The 18,845-nt window shown below is 40.4% G+C and overlaps 3 protein-coding genes and 1 long non-coding RNA gene across 10 annotated transcripts; 3 read left to right on the top strand and 1 right to left on the bottom strand.

Moving 5' to 3' along the window:
* Nucleotides 1-1,014: 1,014 nt before the first annotated feature.
* Nucleotides 1,015-1,764, top strand: LOC116208626. Its single transcript, XR_004157102.1, has 2 exons — nt 1,015-1,272; nt 1,345-1,764. It is a non-coding gene; the product is annotated as an uncharacterized LOC116208626 (long non-coding RNA).
* Nucleotides 1,765-4,834: 3,070 nt separating this feature from the next.
* Nucleotides 4,835-11,156, top strand: LOC116206819 (phosphatidylinositol 4-phosphate 5-kinase 9). 5 transcript variants are annotated; one of them, XM_031539629.1, is made up of 10 exons: nt 4,835-5,069; nt 5,546-6,955; nt 7,098-7,265; nt 7,988-8,153; nt 8,782-8,892; nt 9,088-9,275; nt 9,556-9,713; nt 10,077-10,245; nt 10,365-10,429; nt 10,689-10,829. In XM_031539629.1, the coding sequence occupies exons 2-9, from the start codon at nt 5,685-5,687 to the stop codon at nt 10,384-10,386; spliced, it is 2,253 nt and encodes a 750-aa protein (XP_031395489.1). In that variant the 5' UTR covers nt 4,835-5,069; nt 5,546-5,684; the 3' UTR covers nt 10,387-10,429; nt 10,689-10,829. The 5 variants fall into 5 exon arrangements, with proteins under 5 accessions (XP_031395489.1, XP_031395486.1, XP_031395485.1 ...); XM_031539626.1 differs by lacking the exon at nt 10,365-10,429 and having other exon boundaries at nt 4,841-5,069; nt 5,549-6,955; nt 10,689-11,156; XM_031539625.1 differs by lacking the exon at nt 10,365-10,429 and having other exon boundaries at nt 4,841-5,069; nt 10,689-11,156.
* Nucleotides 11,157-13,183: 2,027 nt separating this feature from the next.
* Nucleotides 13,184-16,119, top strand: LOC116206820 (ras-related protein RABC2a). Of its 3 annotated transcripts, XM_031539630.1 has the most exons (7): nt 13,184-13,265; nt 13,482-14,153; nt 14,520-14,588; nt 15,016-15,081; nt 15,174-15,295; nt 15,426-15,554; nt 15,711-16,119. In XM_031539630.1, the coding sequence occupies exons 2-7, from the start codon at nt 14,015-14,017 to the stop codon at nt 15,819-15,821; spliced, it is 636 nt and encodes a 211-aa protein (XP_031395490.1). In that variant the 5' UTR covers nt 13,184-13,265; nt 13,482-14,014; the 3' UTR covers nt 15,822-16,119. The 3 variants fall into 3 exon arrangements, with proteins under 3 accessions (XP_031395490.1, XP_031395491.1, XP_031395492.1); XM_031539631.1 differs by lacking the exon at nt 13,184-13,265 and having other exon boundaries at nt 13,308-14,135; XM_031539632.1 differs by lacking the exon at nt 13,184-13,265 and having other exon boundaries at nt 13,308-14,153; nt 15,700-16,119.
* A 145-nt stretch (nt 16,120-16,264) lies between these two features.
* On the bottom strand, nt 16,265-18,087 carry LOC116206821 (poly [ADP-ribose] polymerase tankyrase-1). Its single transcript, XM_031539633.1, has 6 exons — nt 17,825-18,087; nt 17,206-17,297; nt 17,031-17,109; nt 16,828-16,922; nt 16,639-16,734; nt 16,265-16,555 (listed from the first exon to the last, which is right to left on the bottom strand). Exons 1-6 carry the CDS (start codon nt 18,003-18,005, stop codon nt 16,478-16,480), a joined length of 621 nt encoding a protein of 206 aa, XP_031395493.1. The 5' UTR covers nt 18,006-18,087; the 3' UTR covers nt 16,265-16,477.
* Between the last annotated feature and the right edge of the window lie 758 nt (nt 18,088-18,845).

The following is an 18,845-nucleotide window of genomic DNA, read 5'->3' as shown; positions in this document are numbered from 1 at the left end:
AGTTTCCTCAACGGTCCCTTCTATCTCTCAGATCGTCGGACTGCATTGCTCCAATCCTCTGACGCGATTTATGAGGGCTGGTCCGGGGCTGGCCATGGGTTTAAGTATAATCGAGGTGATTAGCCCATCAAGGGTCATAATTGAGCCACTGTTTGGAGATCATTTGAAATGTCGTTTTTGATTGATTATGAATTAGGAGCGTAAATGAGTCGAGCCGAGTTCGAATATAGCAAGCTCAAGCTCGGGTTGCATGTCAACTCGTGTGCTCGAGCTCGAGCATGGTCTTGTGCGAGTCTAAGTAGTCAAGCTTGAGCTCGGCTCGTTGGCATAGGCGAGAGCTCAGGCTCGGCTCGTTTAAGCTCATTTAGGTTCGTTTAGATCAATGGCCTGACCTAGAACGGGGAGAGGCTTAGCCCTAGTTATGTGGTGTTGGTGGGCCTTGTATTTTTTTTTGTTGGATGGGCATAAGTCTTATAATATTTACATATATAATTTATAATTATATATATATAAATAAAAAAACTCGTTTAGTTTCATAAGTTTCATGAGCCAAATACAATTGAGCTCGCTTTGGCTCGTTTAATTGGCGAGCTCGAGCCAAGCTGGGTTCGAGCTTTATAAGAACGAGCTGAATTCGAGCTTTCATCGAGCCGATACCAAACCGTTCACGAATATCTCGAATCGTTTACACCCGTAATTACGATCATTTAGTAGTATTAGATACGCAATCGGTCCAAATTTTTTATGTCAGAAAAGACAAATATAAAAAATTAGAATTTGAGATATTTTTCATTAGATAAAAAAAAAAACGAAGCATCTAAGGATTAGACTCGGTAAGGAATATTTTGAATATTCACCTCCCACAAGAGGATCATCAGGACTCGATAACATGGATTAGAACCTCCTCGGGAATGCACTCTGTTAAATCATTTTACCTACTTGATCAGGATCATAGATTCAATTCTGCTATTGAGGTGAATTGGAAGGCTCTATCGAGCCAAAAAAATCCACGAAAAATTGAAAATTCACTTGTGAAGATTTGCGAGTGAATGCCTCCCCTGCTTTTCTCAAAGCAGAGCTATTTACCCTCTTTGTCAAACTAGTTCGATAACAGCGCACATCTTTTTGGAAATGGCATCTTTTATCGTGTTACTTGGAGGGAATAGCCACGGGGCATTTGTCCCGAAGCCATCTCCTACTCATCCCCTAAAGATGTTGAGAATTTCATTTTAGTTCCTCCTCCAGTGCTTAACAGTTTCTTGGATGATAAATGTCTGTTTTCTTTATATGGCATTATCATCCTTTATCAGCTATGGAAACTCAGAAGTGAAGTTTTGTTTGCAGGCATCACAACGGACCTCACTGACTCTCTCCAACGGATTAAACGAGCATACAGGGAACACAGCTCCAATCAGACCGATCTTCCACACTTTGAACCCAAGTCTGATCGGGATAACCTTCAGGAAGAGTCGAGCAGCTCTGACCAGGACTAGAGTTTCATCTTCACCGACGCTGCTGGGACCTCAACCGGAGCATGCCTTGCAGGAACCAGGCAGCAATCAAACATGCCCATATCGCATTCCTGGTTCTCTCCGACTGATACGAGCTCCCCCTGCAAGCTGAGGCCATGGCAGTGCTACTGGCCATCTCCCCAGCTCCGGCTGGAAGAAGATTTAGATTCGTTGTGATACTTTAGTGTTTTGTTGATACTATTCTTAATCCGCATCGTTCTCATTGGGAAATTAAGAGCTTTGTTTTCGAATATCACTAGGTTATTAGCTTTGCTTTTGCACTGGAAATATTTTTGGATTCCTCGCTCGAATAACTCTTATGCACACGACCTCGGCCGATATGGCCTCATGTCAAATTTTGTTTCCTTTTGGATGCACGAGGGCTATCCCCGGATTAATATACCTTCAGTTTCGTAGTATAGTAATAATATCATAATCTTATCTATAAAAAAAGAAAAAAAAAAGAAGAAAAAAGAATAGATTAAAAGGGAAAATGGAGGAGAATTGGCGGTGGGGGATGGTCGGCTGCCGGCATTAGACTGATGGAAGTCGTGGAGTTGGAAACGGAACCCCAACGAAGCCGTTAAACGACAAGAGGCCCTCTATTATGCAAGCACGGGTTGTACGAATTCTTACCCACAATCCCCACACGAGGAAATTAGTCAAAATCCTTGTTCTTTTCACTAATTTATATTTGTATTTTTTCATCATAAGAAATATTTATGAATTTTGTTCGATAAAATAGAATACTTAATCACCATAAAATCGAATATGAAACCTCAACATTATTAGGCGAAGCTTGTAGCGTTGCACGCTGATCTTTCTTATTTATATAAAAAGAAGTATTTGTTTTTTGGGTAACATCTAAAAGAAGTTGTAATTATCACATTGTGCGGCAATCGAGAGTTTTTTTTATCCCATTTGCACCCGTCCTAATCAATTGTGCCGACCCCAATTTTACTATTCAGATAAATTAGCAATATGTGTCTTGAGTTGGACCATCACTTGCTCAGTTGGGCAAAGTCAGAAGAGGAGAAGACGTGTAATCTTTATTAAAACGGTTAGCAATGACCATTATGAGCGAAAAAACAATTAATAATGTCTAAATCGATTCAAATGATAAGATGGAGGAGTTTATGCAACTAAATATGATATCTTCACCAAACACATAAAAAAAATTAAATTTATAACGAAGATAGGTCCTCGAAAAAGGACAAGATTCTATTAAAACGAATTTTGAAAAGTAACTTATTGTTATGTGCGTATTTGATTGAATTCACGTTCATTATACTATATTCCATTCATTTTCAACCTTTTTTTTTTCCTCTTCATCTAATCGTGTCTGTTCCTTCCTATGGCTCGTGTTTCATTGGCTCGGGCTAAGTGTGTCCAAATGGAGAATAAGGATTTCATGCATGCATACAAGTACCTGTCCTAACAGCTTCCACAAACAGCAATGAGGAAAGCCCCAACCCAACAAGACAATATATTATTGCTAATGAGTGTCTAATCATGAATGTCGCCTTTAATAAAACCCACGCATATAATAAACAAAGCAAAACAAAATGCTAAAGAATACATACAAAGTTACAAACCTCTCCTTTAATTGTTTTGCATTATCTTTTCTTGATCATAGGAAAGGACCAAAATGGTGGGGCCATCCATGCGCGTTATTATATGATCATATTTATCATATCGTGTATATAGTACCTAGATTATTATGCCATGGCCTTTATGCTTGTCTATGGAAAAGTTCGATTCCTTTTTAGACTTTACAACAAATCTCCATCAACAAACGGATAGCTGCCAAGCGGGAGCACCACGGAGAGACATCGCTCTCCTTCGTATTAATTTCACCCTTTATTAATTATAAAGTCCTAATTGTATTGGTAACACGAATCTAAGATTGTATTTGGTTTTAGAGTTAAGTCGAGTTGAGTTTTGATTTTAATTGGATTGTAATGATTGTGTTGTTGAATTATGAGAAAAAAGTATAAAAAAATAATGAATAGTTAGAAGAATTTAGTATTAAAATTTGAACTGAATATAATGAAGTTGTATGTGGATTTATATATGGGGTCCGTCTTTTTGAATTGGAAGGGTTAATTTTTATTGTATAGTGAGTAGAGTTGAAGTTAGAGTTAAAATTTTAAAATTAGATTGCAAAACCAAACGGGATCCGGAATGCTTACTCTTTTAATGGTTAGGATTATGTATTGTAGGGATGACAGTTATATAGTTCATAGTCATATCTTTTATCGTCTTTTTGTCAGGACAATATCATTTTTTACAAAACCTTTTGTACTAATTTCACATCCGTTTGAATCAATTCGTTGTAACAAAACAATGAAATTAGTTTTAAAATGCAGTTGCTTATCTCGAGTTTAAACGAGGGATGGCAAGAAGTTTCCAAAGACGTCGAAACAAACGAAATTTGAAATGAAGGCCAATTTTATTTGTTTATGTACTTATCTATCTATTATTTATTTATTCGTGGACGGTTTACATGTCAAAATTAGTTAAAATTTAGAGGGAATACAGAGAGAAACCACTTACTATTATTTTATTCCAATTCGAAGTTCTTTACTCGACAATCGCACATCATTAGTGTGGTAAAATATAATTATACTATGATGAGTAACTTGAAAATCAAGTCATTTGGGCATTTCTTTTTCATTTCATCATCTATCCATGACATCTCTTTCCCAAGTAATTTCTCGCTTAGAAAGAAGACTCAACGAGAACTTTTTTTTTATTGGTAAAATTCCGTCTATCATGCGCCATCCAGATTCTTTTAACGAAATACCTTTTTTCAGTTTTTTATTACTTGTTCACAAAAAAAAAGGGAAAAGAGTCATAAAATATGGATGAAATTGGCTGAAGCCACCTAATCGACAAGCAAGTTCCTAACCCTAACTACCCAACTCATTATATAACTCCCTAAATCAAACCCATGTACGAAAATTCATAGTGGCAAATAAATAAATAAATAAAAACCAACATGAGTTGGTTAATTAAGCCGTTCGATTTATTTTTCTAAAAAAAATCTCTTATTCAAGCTTATGAATGGTAAATATTCATGATTCGAAAGCCCTAATGAGCTGACCCGATTAATCGAATATGCTAGATTTTCGAGAATCAAGACGCACTTAAAAAAATAAAAAAAAACATAAATAAATAAGTAAAGAGATAAGCCAAGAGCAACGAGGGGCAAGGGAGTCTTTCCAGATGGCGGTCCAATGTATGCCATGAATTGAAGAGCATGTCTATTTTTAGATCTCAAGGCTTTCCATAGTCCCTGTAGATTTCATATATATCTCATATATATAAATAAACATAAGATATATAGATATAGAGAGAGGGAGAGAGAGAGTGCTGCTGCTCTGGGGATTCGATCCATTTTCCGCCATCATCGTCGTCGTCGTCTTCTTCTTCCTCCCAAGGGGTAACCGCTGCAGACTTTTTCGACCTTTCATCAGTTGCAGAAAAAGCGCCATTGCTCGCCTTCCATTGACTTCGGCTGCAGCTCAGTTCGCCTCCTGTCACCCCTCTCTGAAGGTACTGTACTATCCTTTTCCTGTTTATGTATGTGTATGTAGCTCTGCTTCGTGTGTGATGGTGCTGGTTTTGTGGTGTCATTTCTGTGATTATGACTTCGAGCGCGGCAATGGTTGGTGCGAGGATCGGAGTTGACTTTTATCTCAGCTCTGGTGTTCGAGCTGATTTGATGCGTTCTGATGGCGTCGTTGCTCGGAAAGTCAGCTGGAATCTTGTCTTTTGAGACCAATTGTGCGATACATTTTGGAATTTATGGTGAGAAAACACGGAAGCATGTATCATTTGCTGTGGCGATGGCCGACTGGTTGAATTAGTGGTCCTGAAATTTTCTTTGTTGTTGAACTTTACATGATGGTTTCATGTGACTGACACTAAGGAGACGTTCTGCTTCTCCTTGAGCTTCTCTTTGCTTGATTTCTCTACAGTTAATTAAGATTCTTAGCATCCATGTGAGATGAGCTTCATTTTGTGTTCAGCAGGTAGATGAATGCTTAATAGTTTCAGGGAAGTCACCGCACTGACTCGGTTACAGGATCTGTTCTGGCTTCTAGCCTATGAGGTCCTCTGCCTGGCCGAGTATCTCGTGAGGAGCTAGTTTTCTCCTTGGCATTATGCATGTCTGGCCCTGTGGCCCCTGGCGATATTGGAGGAGCACTTTCTTGTGCAGACAGAACGAAATCACTCGATGCACTCTCGCTTAACGACAAGGATTGCTTATCCACATCATCGAATGCTGAATTTGATCATTCCTCTTCAGATACCGCTGGATTTAAAGTCGGGAATCTCTTGCTTCCCAAAGGAGAATCTTATTCAGGGTCGCTACTTGGAAATCTGCCTGAGGGTTTCGGGAAGTATGTCTGGGCTGATGGTTGCGTATACGAGGGTGAGTGGAGACTGGGGATGAGGCATGGCTCTGGAAAGATTAGCTGGCCATCTGGAGCTGTTTATGAAGGGGAATTCTCAGGTGGTTACATTCATGGTACAGGGACATACACTGGCTCTGGGGGATTCATCTATAAGGGGCGCTGGAGGTTAAATTTGAAACACGGTTTGGGATACCAAGCTTATGCAAATGGAGATGTTTTTGATGGCTCCTGGATGCAAGGAAAACCAGAAGGGCCTGGTAAGTATATATGGGCCAACGGCAATGTATATATTGGAAATATGAAAGGAGGCAAAATGTCGGGGAGAGGAACTCTTACTTGGACAAATGGGGATTCATTTGAAGGAAGCTGGTCAAATGGTATGATGCATGGGTTTGGGGTCTATACATGGAGTGATGGGGGTTGCTATGTTGGAACTTGGACACGAGGCCTGAAGGATGGGAAAGGATCTTTCTATCCGAATGGCAGTCGGCTTCCTCCTGGGCAGGAACTTTACCTCACTGCTCTCAGGAAAAGAGGGTTATTGCCCGATTTAAAGAAACAGAACAATGGACATATTCACCATGCTTCAACTGTTGACATGGGGAACATGAAAGTTAGTGCTAACCAGGGGTCTCGTCGCAACTCAACTGATAAAATCTCCAAGGGAAACATTCTAAATTTGGAGCAGTCGCGCAACAAAAATGTTTCCCTTGAGAGGCGATGGAGTCTTGAGGTAGCCATTGAGAAGGTGATTGGACATGATTCATCAGTTGGGTTATCTGAGTCAGTGTCAGACTTTGGAGAAAATATGGCAGGACCAAACATGCCAATATTGGAGAGGGAGTATATGCAAGGTGTTCTGATCAGTGAGCTTGTCCTAGATAATAGTTTCTCAACGACATCCAGGAGATCAAGACGACGGCAAAAGAAGCTTGCTAAAGAGGCAAAGAGATTGGGTGAAGCAATCATCAAGGGTCACCGAAGCTATGATCTAATGCTCAGTTTACAACTAGGAATTAGGTACACTAAATTCTTATCATCGTTGGCCCAATAAAAACTTCTCTTCAAATTCACACGCACTCTTCTTGCTTCTTTGTGCCTTTTATATCTCTTTTTATTTTAAGTAACCATTGATGATAAACCAGTCGTAGGGTATCATCAGGTATACAGTTGGGAAAATTACACCAATACAGAGAAGAGAAGTTCGGACATCCGATTTTGGTCCACGGGCTAGCTTTTGGATGAACTTTCCTAGAGAAGGGTCCCAACTGACACCACCTCATCGGTCAGAAGATTTTAAGTGGAAGGACTACTGCCCTATGGTTTTCAGGTGGGTAGTTGACTGCTTTATTCTAGATGCAGATTAAAGTCATCTTACAGAGTTCACTTTACATGCTATATTATTAGGCTGAAGAATACTCTACATGTAGTACTTAAAGGGTCATATTTCCTTTTCACTTTATTTCTGGAGAGCTGGACTCTTCTATGTCGAATGAGTAGGAGCATATAATTTGCACTTTTTTAATTCTCAAAAAAAAAAAATTGCACTTTTTATTTTATTTTATTTTATTTTATACATGTCAGCCATTCATTGAAAATCCTCCTCTCTCTTACACGCATCACATAATCTTTTAATCATTAGAACAACCATGTATAATGTAATGATGCTCAACAATCTGGATTAGCTATAGATCTCATGAGTAGCTGAACTAGGAAATTGGACAAACTCAAACAGAATTGAAAAAATAGGATGGTAATCTGAAGGACAATAAGGAAAAAAGATGCAAAAGGGAGGGAGAACCTTCAATCCATAGATAATGGTAGAATTCACAAGAACAGAAACCATGTTTTCTAGTATTATTTATAATTATGTCCAAAACCATGGCTGGCAAATTTTAATACCAATGGACTGCTCGGTTTTTATTATGGTTGTGAAGGTCTCTATCTCTCTGTTCTATAGAAGCCAGTTTCTCAGTTGCAATTGCGTGTGGTTCTTGATCTATCCATGCAGAGTCAAGTTAATGGATGGATGCTCTTTCACATTTTCTGCAGGAACTTAAGGGAGATGTTTAAAATTGATGCTGCCGATTACATGATTTCCATTTGTGGCAATGATGCCTTAAGGGAGCTCTCTTCTCCTGGTAAAAGTGGTAGTGTCTTCTTCCTGTCTCAAGATGATCGCTTCATGATAAAGACGCTCCGGAAATCGGAAATAAAGGTCTGGAATCACTTGAATTGTTCCACAACTGCTTCTTTGCAAATTCAAGAATGTAATTCACAAAGAGAGTTGGTATTACCTGCTGCTGATATCTAACTTCAGCATGAGAATCATGGTTCTCTTAAGGTTGATGTGGGGGTTGTCAAGGAAATTGGCTAGATATTAGCTCATTGTTTTCGCTGTCCTCTAGCATTTCTTGTTTTCCTTTCAGGGATTAGGGGTTTCTTGTTGGGGGATGTTGTGTTGGTTGAACTCTAGAGTTTCATTTTCTGCTGGACGTGTTATAGAAGGGGAAAGAAAAAGATTTAGGGTGGTGATGATGGTGACTAGATGCAACTATGAGGCCAGTGGCATCAATTCATGCTTCTTGGCTTAAGGACCTTTATGCCATAAGTCGTAGAAAATCCACTTAAAATTCAATAATCAGCAAAAATAGCCTCTACGTGCTGAAATTTTTTTTATTTATTATCTGCACTAAAGTTTTATCACTTTTCACTTTGGGAGTTCTGGTTTGCCAATAGTTAGGACTATTTTAATAATGTATCTTATATTTTGTTACTAACCTGATGTTTTGCTTTTAGATTTTCTTTAATCTGTAACAGTGGTGACTGATGCTCTGGATTTTTAGGTTCTTTTGCGAATGCTTCCTAAATATTATCATCATGTGCGGTCATATGATAACACACTCATTACAAAGTTCTTTGGTCTTCACAGGATAATACCATCAAGTGGTCAAAAGGTAAGCTTACAATTTGCAAATTTTTCTATGCTCAATACCCTATTCATTAATTTAGCTTACCCGATTCAATTTCCCTTTAAAATAGAATGGTCTCCGATATGATATATGGGACTGTCATTGCTTCCTGTTAGGCACGTTTTAACGAGTTTGAAATATTCTGGAGGAGAACCTAAACTTCTAATTTCTCCAATGCAGTTTCGATTTGTGGTGATGGGAAATATGTTCTGCACTGAGTTAAGGATCCATAGAAGATTCGACTTGAAAGGTTCTTCACTTGGACGTTCGGCAGACAAGGTGGAAATTGATGAAAACACAATACTTAAAGATCTGGATCTGAGCTATTGTTTCTACTTAGAACCTTCTTGGTGTGATGCTTTAATGCAGTAAGTTTCAATGTCCTTCCTCTTGATGTTTCCCTTTCAGAATTTCCGTACGCTGGATTACATTAATTGTTGATTGTCAAAAGTCCACTTCTACCAAAGAACAATCTTCCATCTTCTTGTATGAAGGAATTTTTTCGCAGAGATATCTAGCATACAAAATTTAGTTATAAGCTGTGACTTGCATCTGTTAACTGATATTTATTGCCTTTCAAGTGTTTAGAATTGCTTTTCTCTCATGTGTGCTATTGCTGCAATTCCTTGTTTCTATATTTCCGTACAGGCAGATTGAGATTGACGCCAAGTTCCTAGAAGAACAAAATATAATGGATTACAGCCTCTTGCTGGGTGTGCATTACCGAGCTCCCCAGCACCTGAGGTCTCTCATGGCCTACAGTCACAGTATGAGGGCCGATGGACTTGGAACCCTAACAGAAGAAGGTGAGCACCATATCTCAGTAGTTTCTCTCGCTTTATTTGGGGTTCTCCCAACTTGCTCTTCGTACGACCCTGTTAGCAAATATAAGCCTTCACAGAAGTGCGACTATTATAATTTTATACATGATGCAACACACCTCCAGATTTTCTTTCACAGTCACAAAGTATCTGGAAATGATGCTAGCGAATTGCTTCTTGTATTGGCTGTGCTTCATTGATAATAATATTGGTGCTCAGGTCATCTGAATTCGTTTTTCTAAGTTTTATTTTTTCCTTCAAGTTCTTATTTAAGAAGTGAGCTCAGCAAGTTTTGCATTATTTATTACAAGGAGCAACTGATTTACCTCATCATCTGGTGTTTCTCAGTATCGGATGCTATAGAAGATGAGAACTACCCACAGGGACTTGTTTTGGTCCCACGAGGGACAGATGACGGAAGTGTTGCAGTGGGCCCTCACATTAGGGGTAGCCGATTACGAGCATCCTCTGCTTCTGGTGACGAGGAGGTTGATCTTCTTCTTCCTGGGACCGCTAGGTACGATTCCTCAACTTCGGAGCATGATACGCAACTTCCAAGCCCCTAATATATAATAAGCTTGCATTCCCACTGAGATCTGTTTAGCTGATTTGGAATATCTACTTTGTTGAGCACAGTATAGAAGTCCGTTATGTGTAGGATATAATCACAGAAAATTGGGACCAGCTCAGAGCATGAACAGGTAGGTTCTATTCTATGAGATACAGCATGTCCTGAGCAAAAACCAGGTGGTCCACTGGACTCATGTTTAGATTTCTTTTTAAAAAAAAAATCACCACACAGGCCTGGTTCAGCTCTTAATTCAACCAGAACATCTCTGCCCTTAATATGTGTCCGATGAAATACTTACCAAAAAAAAAAGCAATAAGACAAGTTCCTGTTCCAACTGTTCTTTCCTGCAAAGATTTGAATTTGATTTTCTTTGAAAAATGCGGTGGCAGACTCCAAATTCAGCTCGGAGTGAACATGCCAGCTAGGGCAGAGCAGATCCCAGGAAAGGAGGAGAAGCAGATGTTCCATGAATCCTACGACGTGGTCCTCTACCTGGGCATCATTGACATTTTGCAGGAATACAACATGACCAAGAAGATCGAGCACGCCTACAAATCCATCCAGTTTGACTCCCTGTCCATCTCTGCAGTGGACCCCGCGTTCTACTCCCGGCGCTTCCTGGAGTTCATTCAGAAGGTATTCCCTCGAAACGTCCCAACCTCCAACTTCTGAAACACTTGATGCGGAACTCCCAGCATTTGGATTGGCTTCTCTCTGTTCTCCTTCCATGTTGTATGCATCGACATTCTTTGTTGCTCTGCTCTTACACTTTCACATGTAAAGCTCTCAAACTCTATTGTTTGGAACCGGAACGTTGTCTGCGCGTATCTCAGTGACTCGGCTATTGCATTTTACAACTGTTTCTCCTCCTATCAAGTTGAAAAGTTAGGAATGTTCAAATCTAGTGGATGCCTCATCTCCGATGAGTCGACGATCCTCTTGCAGTCATCAGTCAGAGCAGATATTGTCAACCATACGTAATTTTACTTTCCCGAAAAGGTCCTAAATTTTTTCCACCTCGACTGCGGAGGGTGAACTTAACTGTGCTGGGTAGATCCAATTCAAGCCTCCAGACACGGCAGCAGACAAATCAAAATCGGACTATTTTGGCTGCTCGCATGCACAAGTAATCCATCAATGTATATAGACCAAAAAGGGGCAAGTTTGACCACAATTTGTCTGAGCATGTGTTTGTTCATTCAGGGACACGGGGGGCCCAACAAACAGCGGAGCCCCAAATGAAAGCGATAACACAGGAGCTCAAAAGTTACATCAGACGGTGTTCATTTTCTGTAGATGTTTTCGGTCTTCGATGGCGATAGTCCATGTGTTTCCCCCTCGTTGCCAGACCTTCACTCACCCTCGACGTCGACAGCGCAAGACCACCTAGTTCCAGTGGCGATAATCCAATAAGTGGGATTCGTCGCAAACCAATACTTGTTTGCTGCTTGGAAGCAACCGAATGTTGCAACCAGCAACGTCCAGCAGTTGCCCTGGCTCAGGTTTGACCTAATCATCAGGCATAAAAACTCGCAGTGGTTAAGAGATCCGAATCAAGGGGAAGCCTGCAGTGGTATCTCAGTGAATCGAGGAAGTAAGTTTGTGCTTGGTCGTTCAAATAAATGAGACTTGCTAAATATCTTCCTTTCAATGGGGTAGTGGATTTGGTGGGTGAGGTGACACTGAAGGCTCCAAGTCAAGCTGCGTCTTTGTTAAGTCAATTGAGATCCATCAAATTATGGGCAGCATTAATTACAATACTTCGTTTTCATCCTAGAACAAAAAAAAGAAAAAAAGAAAATATTTATGAAAAAAAGAAAGATTTATTCGAGTTGAGGCTCGCAAGTCAATCTTGTTGAACTCACCCATCTTCTTTACGGATAAAACAGCCCGCGAACGGTAAAAGAATATAATATAGTGACATTTATATATTCTTTCACCTCAATAAATTTCAAATTTAATTATTATTTATAATTTTATCTATGCCTCTTCATTTAATTTTTTAAAATAAAATTACGATAGACATTGCTTTTATTATTCCGGAATATCAAACTCTTTGCGGGTTGAAATTGCCTACTCTCAATCAATGCTTTGTCGGTTTCTAGCTTTTCATTTCCCAAGAAAACCATGGCAGTGTTAGGACAACTTCTTTTTAGGTACAAAATCAATCCAAAAGAGGGAACAAGAAAGGGGAAACACATTAAAGATCGAAAGTTCTGGGCACGGTTTAGGTACAGCATCAACCCAATGTGGGAACAAAATTATTTCAACAGTTTCATATTTGATCTTCTCTTTTCTTGGTCTATCTATCTATCTATCTATCTATCTATCTATCTATTATTATTATTATTATTGTTTTAACGAGGGGTTCCAGACTTTGCCAACGGAATAAGTCAGTCTAGCCACACAGGTCATGCATGTGATTCAATAAAGAGTATTTTCTTGTATGGTAACTTAAACTTGAGACTTTTCAAGGAAGTCACACTCCTTAACCACCAAACTAATCCTATCTCATGATCCATGTGAACACTCTGTAAACTCACGGAACAAGTCAGTCAGATTACATAGGCAGTACATGTCACCCAATAGGGTGTATTATCTTATATGGTTGGGACTTCAGTCACACTCCTTAGCTACAATATTAGATTTATCTATCTATTATTATCATTATTATGAAAGATGGATGAAATGTTGACCACTCACCAACATGACGTTGGCGGGGCTTTGTTCTCTTCCCCTTTAATGGAGGCGTCCCTTTAACTCTGGAGACCGACAACGCCACTCCACCCGACTCCCCGGAGGCCGCGCGTGCCCCTCACGCCCCTTCCCCCCTACAAGAACACTGATCACCTTAATACACACACACTGGCTGTCATCTGTATTAAAGTAGTTATCTGTCGTCAAATTTTAAAAATAAAGGAAGAAGAAAGATGAAGAAGGGGGGCGATTGATTGGCACTGAAAAAGGTGGGCATCCTCCTGTTCATCTTAATGCGGGCAAAAGCAATGATCATTCCTATATTATAATCAGATATAAAAAAAGATGCCTTTTTGAGCTCAGAATCTTTTTCATGGAGAAAAAAATATGAATAGAATTGAGAAGAAAAGAAGGCGAGTGAACTGGTTCAAATATTTGCTTTTCATGATGATGATGATGCTCTGCTTTTGAGATTTTTAAACCAGCAATGGATGGAGGAGCTTGAAATCCATGCCCGGAAGGTAAAGTATGGTATAGCGTACTGCCGAGGTTGAGGGGCAAACGGCGCCGCATTTGGAGGAGACAGCAAAGAACGCAAGGAATATCGTTCTTTGTAGATAATCAAAATCAAATTTTTGGGGGGTTAACGTTGTCAGGTGGTCTCCTTGTCCTGTTGAGTCACTCTGTGTCTAGCCGATTTCTTTGGCTTCTCTCTCTAGCTTACGCATTTGATTCCTCTCTCTCTCTCTCTTCACCCTTTCTCTCTCTCCATCTTCCTCTCTCTCTAATCTGTGTCTTCTTCTTTCTGTGTCATTGCATTGCTTTCCTCTGCTTGCTTTGCTTTCCTCTTTCATGGCAGAAGAAACAACTAAATATTTATACATGTGAGCAGAAACCCAGGAGACAGACAATCATATTGTAGATTGGTATAGATTTTTACATTTTCAGAGACCCAATAGTCTGGGCCGACACCCACCAAAATTTATATTGAATAAAGGCAGAAGAAAGAGGAGAGGAAATGGGATCATCATCAGGGCAAGGAAGCAACTATGACCTGTCCTTCAAGATCTTGCTGATCGGGGACTCCGGGGTCGGCAAGAGCAGCCTCCTCGTCAGCTTCATCTCTTCCTCTGTCGAAGGTCTTGCCCCTACCATTGGTACTCTCTCTTCCTTGCTTCCTCTCTGCAGATTTTTGTGCATCTTGTTCCAGTTTTTTGGCACCCATCAATGGTTTAAGTCGAGTTCAGTCCATGAAGCTCTGTCTACTTGAAAGTTGTGTGATGGAGATTGAGGGATCTAACAGTAAATTTCAATACTAATCTAGTGATGGACTTTCTAGTTTGATGGAGCTGAGTATTTAGTTCATATGGAATTTGATTCGGTATGAGGTTGATCTTTGACTATTGTGATTTTCAATATATATCTGCTTTCTGTCACTTGCATTGATGGATGGGTAGGTGAATCGTCACTGCAGTTTTGTGTGATTAGAGGGTTGTCTTGTTTCGTTACTCGAATACGTGCAGGTGTGGATTTTAAGATCAAGCTGCTCACGGTAGCTGGCAAGAGAGTAAAGCTAACAATCTGGGACACTGGTAACCAAACCGACCAGCAACTCTTTTTTTTTTTGTAATCATTAATATGCTACCATTCGTTGTAAAGTTTTTAGCTAGATTTGTGTCCTTTCACGTATTTTCACCGAATGGTATTTGAAACTACAGATAAGCAGGTATTAGTCTGCTTTGATAGACATGCATGTATTAGCCTTCATAAATGGTGCCTGGAAAGAGCTTTGCTGTAGGCATACTAATTTTGAATTCTCTTGTTGGCTCCTACTTGTTCATTGGGAAAATCATGTTAGTCTTCTAGTGCTGATGCGCTCTACGTCGAAGTATACTACAGCTTCAGAAAAAAGAATGATTGCTATTCAATTTGCTGGTCTTCCTGAACATTTTCAGAAAAGCGATATTGCCATAATGGAAATGGTTAGCTTGTGGAAACATAATATTTGCTATGTTGCAGCTGGTCAGGAAAGGTTCAGAACGCTGACGAGCTCCTACTATAGGAATGCCCAGGGAATTATTCTTGGTATGTTGGCAATTCGATTTCCTGATGGAAAATTCAATGTGCATGTATTCCCCCGATTCATATAAATTAAATTTGTATGTTCTTTGTTATAGTCTATGATGTGACCAGAAGAGAGACGTTTACGAACTTATCAGATGTATGGGCTAAGGAAGTCGAACTATATTCCACCAATCAGGACTGTATAAAGATGCTCGTCGGGAACAAAGTCGATAGAGTGAGCATCCAAATTCCAAACCTCATCTTTTGTCATGAATTCTGAACAATGACATGGAAGTACCATTTCTCATGTGTCAGTTAACTGCATACGCAAGCTATAACTGATAGAAAGTCGATCTCCATCTCAGGATTCGGAAAGGGCTGTAAGTACAGAAGAAGGAGTTGCTCTTGCAAAAGAGCTCGGGTGTTTGTTCCTTGAATGCAGCGCAAAAACTAGAGCAAATGTGGAGCAGTGCTTCGAAGAGCTTGCCTTAAAGGTACCATTTCATGCGACTAAACTGTGTGGAAGAACATTTCGCTTCCTGCCAAGCTCGCTTTTAAGATGGTTTTCAAGTAGACTGAGGGGGACCGGCAAATTGTGAAATCTACCCAATCCAACTGCGATTATTAACAAATTGCCAGTATATGTGCAGATAATGGACATTCCAAGTCTCTTAGAAGAAGGATCCACCGGCATCAAGAGAAACATTCTCAAGCAAAAGCAAGAACAGCAAGCACCTCCTCTCAGTGGTTGTTGTTCATAATCTGCCACATTACAGAGACATCGTTCCCTGTGAAGGCTTCGGTTATTCAACGGCAGCAAGAGAGACTTGGTGAGGAAGGCGACTTAGGCTTCTTTCTTGACCACTTCGAGCACAAATCATGTATATGCTAAACAACTTTTTAATTGCTTGGGTTTCCCTCTCAGCGATCTCTTGCTCTTTATTATGTAATCATGTTGTTGATCAGTGAGTATCCTCACTTGTACCATCTTCTCAAAATGCTGGGTCTCTTGAATGCGTATCTATCTCAGGTATAATGCCTCGTGTTTCCTTCCTTTTATGCCTAGTCTTCCGGTTTGCCGCTTGATGAACCATATATATTTATGTTTATGCATTGATTCTTTCATGTTCGATGTCACGAACCATTTCTGCTGTTTGTTGCTCAAGATACCTTTGGTTTCAGTATTAGCGTTCCACTGCTTTCCTTGGCACAAACTGAACTTTACTAAATTCAAATTAAAAGAGAAGTTTTTCATCTCATATCCACATGTACAAGACCTTCACAGAGCATGCCCACATCCTCATTCGATCCAAAACCAACAGAGTAATTGAAGAAAAATATGTTGCTGCAATAGTGCACGCGGTTATCTCCGCCTGAAACAAAAGCAAAATTTTCCACCAAGTAAGAGCAATGGCTACTAACAAGCCATAGCACTAGCAGCAGCTTCCAATATTGTTTTGGCTTCAGAGTTGCCATCAGGAAGCTCCCCCGGGATCTATCAAAGATAACGTAGCTTAGAAGCTAAAAACATTTGAAATAAATGAAAGGGAAAAGGAGGAATCCTGTGCGATTACAAACCTTCCCGAAAAGGTTTCTCTTTGTGGGATCAGCTCCAGCTGCTAGCAACGTTCTTATGACGTCCGCATGTTCACCTCTAGCCGCATGGTGAAGAGGCTGAAGATAGGGAAAAATTTTAGCACCCAACGAAAGGTGGCGTATATGATAAATTGCTCCGTAAGTTCAGAGGTCTGGGGTTGTCAGCATTACCGTGTCTCCTTCATCATCACATGTTTCCAACATCCTCTTCACGCATTCCGCATCCCTAGCACTGTCGAAAAGCAGCTGGACAATATCACTGTATCCTGTATCAGATAACATGGGATTAGAGTATATATCAGTCTTTAACACTTTGTTAATATGAGGTGTCAGAAGCTGATGACAGAACGAGTCTCAGCTGGTGAGAGCTCTACCCCCCGCACAAGCATCGTGTAAAGGAAGTGCCCCATCCTCATCCTTAGCTTCCAGGGAGGCTCCTCTTTCCAAAAGTAACTGTGACACGAGATAAGCTCGAGTCATTAAATCTGAAAACTGAAAAAATGTTTAGAGGAAGTGCTGTATCGAAAAAGTTCATAAACATCCACTAACCTGCACACAAGGTAGATAGCCATAGAGACAGGCCAGATGCAGAGCTGTATCACCATCTTCGACAGGTTCGTCTATGCTCCCGTTCAAGTTATCTGCACCAACGACAGAAAGCATCAAATTACCATCGCAATTTACAAACAATAGGGAACGCGGAAAGGTAGTTGGGATAGAAACGAGTGTTTAGTTCCAAGAGCATAGTCGCAAAACCAAAGAACATCTGCTAAACACTGCGATCCAATCATTATTCCCAATCCTGTATCTTGCCATTCCGCCGAGTCATCGCAGAATCATAAAGTGGAGCAGCAGCAAGCTGCTTCCGGTTAAATAACTAAATTATTCAATTCAGATTACTTCATGCAAGGAAAAGATCATCTTTTGAGATCCTCGCAGCTTCAATTTCGCATAAAAAATATTGCTAAATGCATAAATGAACCTACTTTACAGTTATTCCTCCAAAGAATCACCATATCGAAACCCTTGCTTCGAAACAATCAGCTATTGGCTCATTTATCGGCTATAGAAAAAAGCGAGGCAGCTATCCGCATCGAGAGCTAGAGCAGAAGCGTCAACCAGCAGTCAAGAACGGAATGAGAAAACACACAAACGGATGCAAACAGACCTAGAGCGAGGCGTAGGGCGTCGACGTCGCCGAGCTGGACGGCATCGTAGAGCTCACGGAGGTGAGGAGGCGTATCGGTGTCGACCTCCACAAAGCCGTTGTCCTCGAAGAGGGCGTAGTTCTGCTGCTCATCATCGTCATCGTCTTCGAACTGGCCGTTGCGCCTCCCCGGAACCGCCATGGCGTAGGGATTTCTCCGCTCCCTCAGAACTGAAGTCAGCAGTCAGCAGCAAAGCTGATGGAGGGAGGGAGGCGGAGAAGGCGCTCGAACGGACGACAGGAAGGCGGACATTTACTGGGCCTGTGAGCTCAATGGGCTGGATTAAGCAAAGGCCACTAGGCCCATTTCTTCTTATTGGGCCTTGGTGAATGCGGTCCATAGTTCAACAGCTGGGCTTGGCGTTCCTCGTGGCTTTCTTAGAATGGGATTGCACGGTGAAAGCACTACTCGTGTTTGGTACCAAAAAAATGGACTTGATTGCTAGAAAATACGGCGCAGTTTCGTATGATGATTCCAATTTCCATCACGAAGAGTCTCCGTTCCTTCATACCAAAAGATTATCGTTTAGATAGTGTGAGCACACTTATTTAAGTACTGGAAAAACTGTTGTGGCATGTGGATAATACAACCGTCGAACATATCAAGTTCTTCATAGCTGGGAGATGATATTGGCTAATTCTCAAATAATTTTACCTTCATTTGGTATCTTAATTTTTGTCTCATGTTAAACTGTGAATCCCGCTTCAAATCAAAAGGGTATTCACCTATGAGGAAAAAAAGACGACGAACAAGTCCAAAGAAGATAATATTCCATTCGATTCAAAGGTCCTTCTCATTCATTTGACGTCGACCATATATCGCGCCGAACGAGAGACGTAATTAGCGATATAGAATATATATGTATCAGGTTGAAGGACTAGCATAGCTAGAAAGCTTGGACCGACTTTTTCTTTATGTATATTCTTTGCTAAATGAAGTGAAGTGGACAAAGCAGCAACCCAACCTAGGGTAGAGGGAATA

Source organism: Punica granatum, chromosome 5 (genome assembly GCF_007655135.1).
Source record: "Punica granatum isolate Tunisia-2019 chromosome 5, ASM765513v2, whole genome shotgun sequence".
Taxonomy (NCBI): Eukaryota; Viridiplantae; Streptophyta; class Magnoliopsida; order Myrtales; family Lythraceae; genus Punica; species Punica granatum.
Note: the sequence above shows the minus strand (reverse complement) of the source record. Positions and strands in the feature narration are given on the sequence as shown.

Excerpts from the sequence above, each read along its gene's own strand:
- LOC116206819 (XM_031539626.1), top strand. The coding sequence starts at position 5,685 with ATGTCTGGCCCTGTGGCCCCTGGCGATATTGGAGGAGCACTTTCTTGT. Across the intron at positions 8,154-8,781 it reads TCCGGAAATCGGAAATAAAG|GTTCTTTTGCGAATGCTTCC; the intron begins GTCTGGAATCAC and ends CTGGATTTTTAG. Across the intron at positions 9,714-10,076 it reads TGGAACCCTAACAGAAGAAG|TATCGGATGCTATAGAAGAT; the intron begins GTGAGCACCATA and ends GGTGTTTCTCAG.
- LOC116206820 (XM_031539630.1), top strand. The coding sequence starts at position 14,015 with ATGGGATCATCATCAGGGCAAGGAAGCAACTATGACCTGTCCTTCAAG. Across the intron at positions 15,082-15,173 it reads TGCCCAGGGAATTATTCTTG|TCTATGATGTGACCAGAAGA; the intron begins GTATGTTGGCAA and ends TCTTTGTTATAG. Across the intron at positions 15,296-15,425 it reads TCGGGAACAAAGTCGATAGA|GATTCGGAAAGGGCTGTAAG; the intron begins GTGAGCATCCAA and ends TCTCCATCTCAG.
- LOC116206821 (XM_031539633.1), bottom strand. The coding sequence starts at position 18,005 with ATGGCGGTTCCGGGGAGGCGCAACGGCCAGTTCGAAGACGATGACGAT. Across the intron at positions 17,298-17,824 it reads CGCCCTACGCCTCGCTCTAG|ATAACTTGAACGGGAGCATA; the intron begins GTCTGTTTGCAT and ends TCGTTGGTGCAG. Across the intron at positions 17,110-17,205 it reads GCTATCTACCTTGTGTGCAG|TTACTTTTGGAAAGAGGAGC; the intron begins GTTAGTGGATGT and ends CTCGTGTCACAG.